Below are 10,426 nucleotides of genomic sequence, written 5' to 3'. Positions count from 1 at the left end.
TCTTTCCCTTTCCCCCTGGTGTTATATTCTCGATGCCTTCGACATCTCTGCGGAAGTCGCATGTGTAAAGGTTTTTCGCGTACGTGGACATCGACGAAGACGCGAAGTGATTCGTATACTAGTGCCTTTGCCGGGGATACAAATCTTGCGCGTCATTATGCAATAGACGTGCAGCTGACGAGAAAGAACTGCCTCCTCTGTTGAGGACGAGGACGGCGGTGGTGCTGTGCGGCATGTTTTTATCTTTGTTTTCCAATTCCGTGCCACGACGAGGAAACGCTGCCGCTGCCGCCGCCGCCGCCGCCACCGCTGCTGCTGTTTTCTATATTTCGCGACGAGTAATCACGTGGGAATGCGTCAAACGATGCGAGCATACCTGTTATTAATCTCTACGACAACATGTATAATTGGTAGTGATATCTAGTGTAATTATGTGTAACATTTTGTATCATAGTGCTGAGCGCGAATTTTTACCTTTGAATACGCTTCCTTCCTACCTTCAGTCTTTCCTTTTTTATTTGATACGGTTATCTCCTTCATTATTTAGTCAATTTTCGCGAGCAAAGTGTTCGAAACTTTCTTTCATGCGTACCGTTTTGTTTCATCGCATTCCAATTTCTTAATAAGTTGTTATCATTCGCCGGCAGCCGCTTACCGCCTCAGCTTATTCTACGTTCGAAGTTCACCGCTCGAAAATAGTGATTCAATACACTGGAATATATCTTCGTGGGAAGAACGATCTTGCCTTTCTGACGTTCCTCTTGACTTACTTTGCGTGTTTGGATGTTGCCTTTGCGAGAGATATCGCTTTGAATAATCTACAATTTTGAACGTGCTTCCTTTCTGCAAGTAAAAAATACAAGGTAAGCAGAATTTTGTATTTTGCTTCTTTATTAAATTAAGTATCCCTTAATTTATTTTTTTTTACTTTGTACAATCTAAATGGAAATTATTTTATGTAATATTAGGTTCATGTATTATTGTCGTTATTTATTAAAAAATAAATAGCTACTTACTAAAATTTTTCTTATTTTCAAGTACTTGTAATACACTACTTTTTAATTGATTTTTTCTATTAGTGGCTATCTAATAATGTTTGATAGATGATGCATATCTTATAAATTTATAAATGTTGAAAGCAGAAATAAAAAAGTATAACTTGCAATTTAATGTGATATAATGTAATGTTTGATTACATATATGTATACTTATTATACATATTATTAACTTGATTCACACATGCTACTTATTTCAGTATAAATTTTTGCTTGCGTAATTCTTTTTTTTTATATATTTTTTACTTGAAGTACTATAATGAGTATTTTGAATTTTAATTATTTATAAAGTATTACAGTGTTGATAAAAAGAACTACATTAAAGTGAGCTAAATGAACCTATTGTAAATGTTTATGAACATTGAACAATGAACATTTTTTTTATTATATTGTATATATATTTTATATATTAATTTTAGTATATTGCTATATATATCAATCTCATTGATATTAAAATGAGACGATACCCATAAATATTTTCACTATTGCATAAATAATTATTTTTGTATTATTTATTTGCAGATTAATGTGATGATTGGTTCAAATCATATAAGTAAAAGATACAAATGAAGAAATTATGCAAAATGGAGAATACTGTTGAAACAACATAGTTGTTTTATTCATATCAGATGAATAAAGAGTAAGACGTGGTACAAAAGGGGAAGAAAATAGAAGAAAGAAGGAAATTATACTGGAGGATAACAAGAGTTAATACAAGTGCAGGACAATAATTTAGTAATGGATGAATGGGAGTGAGCACAGCATATGTGAAGTGTAGGTGTGGGTGCGTACGCACGTGGGAGCCTCTGGATGTCGAGGCCGCAGCACTGGCAGTGTCAGTGGCAGTGATGGCCCCTGCTCTGACGGAAGGTGGTCCTCAAAAGCCTGAAAATTTGCTCCCTTCCCTTCCAGCTGGTGGATTTCTTTCCCCAGAGCAGGCTACGCAGGTGTGTCAGAATCGTGAAATTCTGGCAAAATTTGTTGTTTCTGCAAACGTTCAACCATCAAAGATTGATGAGAAGTGCTTACATGGTATATCCAAGGACCTCATTCGTGATGTCATCAACTCGAAATATGCAAATGATCTTGATAGTTTGTCTACATTTACGCACGGATCTGACTTGATTACAAAGAAGGCATTGATAAAGCAGGATTGTGAACAACTGGACATTCCGGGCAGTCCAGGAAAAAAGGTGACTGATACTATAATGAACGACCCATCTATGGGTGATCAAGCGGACAATATGGGTTTCTTAAAATCAAGCGCAGACTTGCCTTTGGTGGGCTCAGAAACAGCAGGAGACAATAAAAATCTGGATGTGGATCAAATAATGGCCTTTGGTACTGACATAACTACAGATAATGAACAATGTAACATGGGCAATGTCGGCGATATTGGACAAAATGTTGAGGAGATTTTACAAGTTATTAAATCTATTGAGGGTGTGGAAAATGCAGAAAATATATCTGCAGGTAGTAGTGAACCAGTGCAAAGCACTGTGGATGGAGTGGAGATGTTTTCTATGCCTGAAGAAGGTTTTTCATCCTTTGAAAGAGATTTACTTGATGTTGATGTAATGAGTATTTGTAATATTGCTGATGCAGTGGACCAACAGAAAATTAACACCTTAAAATTGCAACAAGATATTGTAGCCCAAAAACAACATGAGAATGAAAGGAAATGTGCATTTTTATTAAGAAGACTGAGGAAGCTTCAAGCAAGAATAATAGGCAGACATGTTGCGGAAGAAAATACTGGAGTTCTTGAACTTGCTCATCATGGAGTGAAAAAATATCTTTTTCAGGAATTGGTTAATATCAGTTCTAAATCTAATGTTAGAAACTTTCCTGAGATTAATAGTAGTTTGAGTTCGTTTTTGCAAAAGATTGAAAAAATGTGTGTTGCCCAGAGCAATAGTGTGAATCGTCAGCGATTATGTTGCCGATATTTTGGTGATGGATCGCGTGATAATTTAGGTAATACTTCTGGTAATAATAGCAACCGTCAGTCAGTGTTTGGTACTCCTCAAGTTAAAGTTAAAGGTGAAGAAGTAGAGAGTGTGGCTGGACCTTTAGCCACACAGTTACATGTTGTGGAATCTAATCTAGACTCTGATTGTACTGCATCTAGTAGTGGTGGAGAAAGTTGTGATGAAATGCAATCATTTAATAATCCACACCAGCAGAATATATCTATGTAAGTTTTAATTTCTTTTATTAAAATAATTTATTTTTGGTTTTGGGACCATTCTATTTTTTCTATACATTTTAGTAGGATGGAAATGTGAGGTTGAAGTAATTTTATATGTTTATCTCTTAAAGTAGTTTTTAATGTAAAATTTATTGTGATATAATAGTATTATCTTCTTTTAAACTTTATTCAAACTTTACTCTTAATAAATATTTGAAGTTATTAAATTTATTAAAAACTGGAAACCGAACAGTATTTTGGGCCGGTTTTAGATCAGTTTATGTTTTCTTAATAATGTTGTTTAAGGTTGGATATTTATGTGTACTTTTAACAAAAATTATTATTAAACGTAAATATAAAGGTAATAAATATATTTATACAAATAATAATTTGCAAGTTACAATCTGAATAGAAATATACTTTTTAAAGTTTTAAATTGATTAAATGTTTTTTTACTAGCAATAATTTGAAATTATTATACATTTTCCATTATTTATTTATTTTTTTTATTTATTATATGCTTATCAATATCACTTGTAGATCAAAAAGAGCAGCATGGAGGTATGCACAAGATCGTGCAGGTGTAGCAGCAAGATGGACATGGTTGCAAGCACAAATATCAGATTTGGAATATAGGATTAGACAACATAATGAATTGCAACGGCATGTTAGAGCTAATAAGGGATTAGTGATACTTGATAATGCAGAAACAGTGAATGGGTATAGTGGTGTTTTGCCAGGTTCTACAAGTCGTTATAATTCGCCAGAAGGCGAATTACCCGCTAGTAGGACTCGGCCATTTGTGTGGAGTTTTTATAGAAAAAGAAAACTACTACAACTTGATAAGTTACACGAAGTCTCGAAACGTGCTGCAAAAGCATCAACAGTAAGATGTAATTGTGATCATGTATTACCACCATGTGCTTTATGCACTGGAAGATTGGATCCAATGCAACCACAAGAACCAATCGAACAAATGTCTGTACAAGAAAGGGTTGCACTTGTGGATCCTAGTTTTCATCCTGTTTTGTCATTTTCTGATGGTAAATAATACATTACTTTTTTATATGTTTGTTTGTATATTTTAGTATGAATTTATCATAATAATGTGTTAGAATTTTAAGATTTTATTTTATCTTTCTTTTTATATTTTATTGTGCAGAAATTACACAGGGAACTCATCTTGAAGCCATTATGAAATCAGTGGAATGGCAACAAAAAATGTTAAGAGGAAATTTGCGAATTACGCGCTTAAAAGATAAAGATACTAATGAAAGAAGAAATAAAAAACTTCCAGGGCATAGAGCAAAATATGCAGCTCGGTTAAAAAAATCATCTTCAAGTATCCTTACTGCAAGTATGTAATGTTAGATAGTATAATCATATATTGAGTAAATATTTTGTAGTTTCCTTTTGTATTATGTTCTATTCTATTATTTGTGTTAATATTATTTGCTACTTTCATCATTTTAATTATTGACATTTTTTATAAAGGAATTAAAAAGAAGATGTTGAAAGGAAAGAGAAACAGGCTTGGTCATGATAGAAGTGTCCATGGTTTAAGTAGGAAGAGGGTACAGAAACTGACAACTGAAGATGATGATGATATTAGTGCCCTTTCCAGCTCTAGTAAGCATTCATCTCCAGTGCCTTCTCCTCTGCACCACACTATTACTTCTACTCTAGAGAAGAATACAGTTAAAGAAAAGAATTCTCATGGGTTAGTACCTTTAATTATATTTATTAACAAAATATATAAAATATATAATTAAAATTGTTCAAATGTTTTACTTTCAGGCGTTTGAGGCAAAACTCGTACGATATTGATAATATAGTTATACCATATAGTGTCGCTGCTTCGACTAGGCTTGAAAAATTACAATATAAAGAAATATTAACACCTAAGTAAGTAATATTTTATCAAATTTCTCATAACTTAAATAAATAGTTATTAATATCATAGTATTTTGTTTTTATAAACTAAAGGTGGAGGTTATGTGAAGAACCTTCAAAGGTTGATATAAAAAATGGAGTTATGCATAGGCCTAGTCAAGACAGTGATGTAAGTATTGTAGAGAATGACGTAGGTATATCATAAATATGAAAGTCTAAGTAATGTTTTTCTAATGAGATTAAAAATATTTCTATATTATTTTTAGTTTGAGGATATGTCGGACGAAACTATTGCTTTGAGACATGAACGAAGTGAACGAGAAGAAAATAAACGTTTTATGACATACATGACCATGCCGCATCAATCACGTATTCGGCATAATCGTAGAACAGACAGTCGAGCAGATAGTGGTGCGAATACACCAGGTAATTGTATTTTTCTATAATCTACACTTAATTTTGTAATCATTGAGGTAAAACAAATTTTATAATATCATGGATTGTGTTAAGATAAATCATAAATTGTTTCTCAACTGTTAGATCCTATGTCTCCACACGCAAGTGATTTTGGTGGAGATATGATGTCACCAATTACATCTCCTCCTGCTACTCCTCAAGTTCAAGATTCAGAACATCAACATAACTCGGATAATATGCATCGAACATCTGCTTTGCAGAATGCTTTTCGACGTCGTACTATGCCTACATTGAGAGTAGGAAAGGATGATATTAATGTTTCGGTAAATGAGGATGACAATGAGGTATTATTTTTTGAGCTGTTTTAAATAATTAATAAGATGATATATTATAACATAAAAGAAATAATATTTTTTCAATATTATGTAATATTTTCCAATAGATTTTGCCGTATGAACCAAGGATATTTCCACTATCCGAAGAAGTTTATGACAAAATGCTAGAAGTAATGCCAGATGGACATTGGCAAGCTTCATCAGCATCTCTTTGTTCCCGTGATGAAGAAAAAGCAGATGATGTACGTACACTGTGCTTGTACTAAATGTTTGAGTGTTAATTATTTAAGTCAGAACTTTTTATTACAAAAAAAATATCTGAATGCTCGTACTGATTATTAATGTAAACTTTGAGCCAACTTTCATGGCTCCTCGAGGCTATCTCTGGTAAGCAGTGTCATTTGATGCTTCCTATTTTAAACACGATTGATTTTATTTTTATTGCATATTCCAGATTTTAGCAATATTTAAAAAAGATTGCGTTGCGTTTACATGAGTTTTATAAGCATTAGAATCTTTTAATGAATTAGCCTGCTGACTGTTTTTTTCAGCTGTTATAAGCTTGTACATTTAAATATAGTTTTTGTAATATATGCAGAATAACCGTTGGAAAAAATAGTTTTTCATAACTATTTAGGTAGACGTTAACATTTCGTTTCTAGGATGGGGAAATGGATTCTCCAGAATCAGATTCGACAGAATCAGCTTGTTGTGACATAGAGGGTGAGGATCCCAATGATCCTGAATGGACAGTAGCTGACGATAGGGATACTGAAAAGGAACGAATACGTCCGACGGCTAAAAGATAGGATAAAACCTTTAACACATACAGTATGTCTACATCGTCGTTACTATATGCAGAAGCTACCTGTCAATTGTTATATATACCTGTCGGTCATGTAACATGCACCTTAAGTTAATGGTATTATGAATCTGTAAAGTGTATTATAAATATAAATTTTATAACTTCATTCTGCTTAAATTAATGGGAAACCTTAATAATTGCTTTTTAAGTATTGCTATTTCGGCCAAAGCATTAGAATTGTACTGATTATGATCATCCTTTTATTTAGAATAAGAATATTGTTATATTTTTCTTTCACTGTTATAACTAATAATACAGGACATAGTCCTTCAAAAGTTAGAATCTCGTATGAACAGAATTAGACAATTTTATATTTAAAGAAAAAACAAAAAAAAAAAAAAAAAAAAAAAAAAAAAAAAACAAAAAATTAAATAAAAAGTGTATTTATATTATAATCAAACTTTTACGTTAAATAAAAGTGCCAACTGAAATGTTCTGTAGCATTATCCTTCGATGTTGCATATTTTTTCTAGTTGCGACAAAGCGATGTTCATTGTATATTAATCGAAAGCATTCAACAAAAAACCAGCTACTATGAACACATATAATAATGTATTGTACCCTTGTATTATGTACATCGTTATATCTCTATTCTTGATTTCTCTTATGTTGTTTATCATTTTCTCAAAACAATTTCATAATTTTTGCATCTCATATAACAGTCAAAAACAGTTTATTATGATCATTTATATTTACTTCATATTTTTATGTAATAATCTGCAGGTAAGAACATGCTGTTACAGAAGGATAATATACTTAGTACATTTTAGTTTTTACAGCGAGATAAAGTACTAAACGTGAATTACACACAACTTTTGTTATCAAAAAATAGCTGTACCCTGTATTTTGACTGTTATGTTCTTATTATTTATAATTTATAGAGCATGAATTCATGTTTATTTAAGTACCAAGTTACATGTTCAAAATCTCATGTCACTGTGATTTCATAATTTTCTAATAATCTGTGATATTACATGTAATTTCTTTCTTATCACGTATTTTATATTTAGTCAAACATACCTATATTTAAAAGTCATACGCTTAGATTTTGTACATCACATTTTGAATGAAAATAAACAGGCAATAATAGAACATGTTTTTCTTTCACTACTCATGTGTTAATTCATATTACGAATTAAATCAAAACGTTAAGTGAACTAAATAGGATTGTGAATGCGGGACAAATGTGTATTTTTATACAATCTCGTCATTATTTAATAGCAGTTAAATAGTATTTTATTTGAAAAATTTCATATGTATGTTCGTATAAAAGGTATATCAAATTGAGGTGAAAAATATAATTGTATATAACAAATTATTTAAGAACCACCAAAGGAAATGTACTGAGTGTCTAGATTCTCTAAATTTACTATTGCAGCAGTATGAGTAGTATTAAAACGCGGTACAGAGATTAATCTAACGGTTTGGTTTTCATTACCTGAAAATAAAATTGTTAATCAATTTTTAAAAGCAAGATATTTTACAATAGAACATACGAACCTTTCCACAATTTTGTTTCAAATTTATCTGTATTTCCTACGAAATATATATCTGGACATTTTTCTATAATGAACAAATCTTTTTCATAGTATGGGCAAGCTAGTAATGTGTCTGGTGCAGTTGGACACAAATGTCTCCATAGTAAGGTTTTTTCTAACCAATCCAGAGGTGAAATACCAGTTTCACCTGTTACTTTAATGATATCTTTAATTGATTGACCGCTAGTACCAATAATTACTCGTTCTTCAATTTGACTAATCCATGGATTTGTGGTACTTTTAAAGTTTTCAAATCTATTATACAGAAATAAAAGTTGTAAATTTATATATTCATATTTGTTGTTCAATTTTATAATTATTTTGTTTTAAGATTTAATGTGTATAAACCTAGATGATTTAGGTAATAGGCAAGAATGAAATGGTTTTTGTGGCAACATAGAATTAGAGGGATCATGTTCTCCTGGCATTAAAGTAATATAACAACACATTGCCAGATTACTTAGAAATGTATCCATAGCTTTTATTACTTCACTAAGTCCTTTAACTGTATTTGTTGTTGTAGAATGTGATGTATTATTACTTTTTACAGTGTTACCTAATAAGAGAAATAAATTACTACACAGCTATATTACGTAACTATATTCTCAAATTATATAGTATTATATATAATAATCATAATAGTAGATATGATTTACCTGCTATAATAAGACGAATAATAGAAGTATTATCCTTTTGTACTGTTGTATTACCAGCCATTCCACATATCCACTCTACAAAAAGGGACATTTCTAAACTTCTATAATTATTGGACAGATCTAATCCAGATACTATTACCAATTTATTTTGTGATGTATATTCTGTTAAAGATGCTTTTGGTGCACATCCAGGAAAACACCAATCTTTTACCTAAATATATATTATATTGGACATTAAACTATACAAGTATAATAATAACTAAATTTATATTATTTCAAATTAAAATTACCATAAATGTTCCATCGCTATTTTCATTACCCAATACAGCACAAACAATTCCAGTAATAATTTGCTTTAAATCAACTTGCTCTCCTACTAATTTAATACGCAACATTTCATCTTCTAGAAATGGTTGATCTTCCTGTGAACAATAATCTGATTTATTACAGGAAACATGAAGTTGATGTTCTTCACTAAGTTCCCTTAAAATTGATGGTTTTCCTTGCTGATGTTTATACAATGTACCAATTACTATACATTGTTCATTTTCCAAATTTTCTAACTCAGCTAATTTTACGATGGGAATGTTTTCTGTATGAAAAGAAAATCATGTAAAATTACATTTTGTTATTCATAAAAAAAGAATTTTGTATATTTTATTATGCGAACATATAATCCTCGTTAAATATGTGATATTTGAAAGAAGAAAAGAAAACTTAATACACATACTCCATTTAGCTTGAACACGAGGAATTAAAACATTCCTTAATTCAGTAAGTCTGGCTGAGTATATATGTGAAAATTGTTTGGTATAATCACTTCTCGTGTTCATGAACTTTTCTGAAAGGTCCTTATATTGAGCTTGTTTCCTTTCAAATATTTGTGATTTTTCCTTCTCCAACGTCATAGCTAAGCCACTGTCGTTTTCTTCAGTTTTATGAACCATTTTTAAGTAAAATGTATGAAAAATTTTATAAAATAATTTATGTTCAATCGTATACAAATACTTTACTGCCTTCTAAGTTTACCGTTAAATTTGTATGAAATGCTTGGCCTCACTAGCGCCACTATAAAGCCGGTTGCATCGGGAACATCTCTAGCATTTAAAATACCGTTGATATAATCAAATAGCATCTAAAGTTTTACTTTGAAAAATTTGGTACATACAAATTAAGTCCAGATATTTGCTATAATATTGTTTTGTTTTTTAAATAATATTATAAGGAATAATAAATTTTTGTTACGCAAGAAATAGATTAAAAAAAATGCTATGATAAATGACACGGGTGAAAGTAAAAAACAGTTGAAACTATGTATTTTATTTGTTTTATTATTTCCAAATCTTGCTTAGAACCTGAAGAAATTCTTTCACAATCTAATAATTAATTAATGATAATTAAGTTTAACATTAACGCCTGACAACGACGAAGTAAAGATTATATATATCTATATATATGTATATATATATATATATA

At 30.8% G+C, this 10,426-nt stretch overlaps 2 protein-coding genes across 2 annotated transcripts; one reads left to right on the top strand and one right to left on the bottom strand.

Moving 5' to 3' along the window:
- Positions 1-784: 784 nt before the first annotated feature.
- nsl1 (non-specific lethal 1) lies at positions 785-6,915 on the top strand. Its single transcript, XM_017902709.1, has 11 exons — positions 785-863; positions 1,578-3,252; positions 3,787-4,289; positions 4,409-4,603; positions 4,741-4,966; positions 5,044-5,151; positions 5,233-5,308; positions 5,406-5,565; positions 5,680-5,900; positions 5,999-6,133; positions 6,554-6,915. Exons 2-11 carry the CDS (start codon positions 1,802-1,804, stop codon positions 6,698-6,700), a joined length of 3,222 nt encoding a protein of 1,073 aa, XP_017758198.1. The 5' UTR covers positions 785-863; positions 1,578-1,801; the 3' UTR covers positions 6,701-6,915.
- Positions 6,916-8,075: 1,160 nt separating this feature from the next.
- Positions 8,076-9,897, bottom strand: LOC108549355 (DNA polymerase delta small subunit). Its single transcript, XM_017902706.1, has 6 exons — positions 9,681-9,897; positions 9,241-9,542; positions 8,951-9,161; positions 8,643-8,850; positions 8,257-8,549; positions 8,076-8,194 (listed from the first exon to the last, which is right to left on the bottom strand). Exons 1-6 carry the CDS (start codon positions 9,895-9,897, stop codon positions 8,076-8,078), a joined length of 1,350 nt encoding a protein of 449 aa, XP_017758195.1.
- Between the last annotated feature and the right edge of the window lie 529 nt (positions 9,898-10,426).

This window comes from Eufriesea mexicana, unplaced genomic scaffold (assembly GCF_001483705.2).
Source record: "Eufriesea mexicana isolate 0111107269 unplaced genomic scaffold, ASM148370v2 scaffold1902, whole genome shotgun sequence".
Taxonomy (NCBI): Eukaryota; Metazoa; Arthropoda; class Insecta; order Hymenoptera; family Apidae; genus Eufriesea; species Eufriesea mexicana.
The sequence above is the reverse complement of the archived record's forward strand: the minus strand, read 5'-3'. Positions and strand labels throughout refer to the sequence as shown.

What these genes read in the sequence shown, in the direction of transcription:
- nsl1 (XM_017902709.1), top strand. Translation starts at nt 1,802, where the DNA reads ATGGGAGTGAGCACAGCATATGTGAAGTGTAGGTGTGGGTGCGTACGC. An exon ending in AAAGAAAAGAATTCTCATGG is followed by an intron (nt 4,967 to 5,043) that starts GTTAGTACCTTT and finishes TTTTACTTTCAG; the next exon opens with GCGTTTGAGGCAAAACTCGT. An exon ending in TAGTGGTGCGAATACACCAG is followed by an intron (nt 5,566 to 5,679) that starts GTAATTGTATTT and finishes CTCAACTGTTAG; the next exon opens with ATCCTATGTCTCCACACGCA.
- LOC108549355 (XM_017902706.1), bottom strand. Translation starts at nt 9,897, where the DNA reads ATGGTTCATAAAACTGAAGAAAACGACAGTGGCTTAGCTATGACGTTG. An exon ending in ATAGCGATGGAACATTTATG is followed by an intron (nt 9,162 to 9,240) that starts GTAATTTTAATT and finishes ATATATATTTAG; the next exon opens with GTAAAAGATTGGTGTTTTCC. An exon ending in TGAAACAAAATTGTGGAAAG is followed by an intron (nt 8,195 to 8,256) that starts GTTCGTATGTTC and finishes TTTTATTTTCAG; the next exon opens with GTAATGAAAACCAAACCGTT.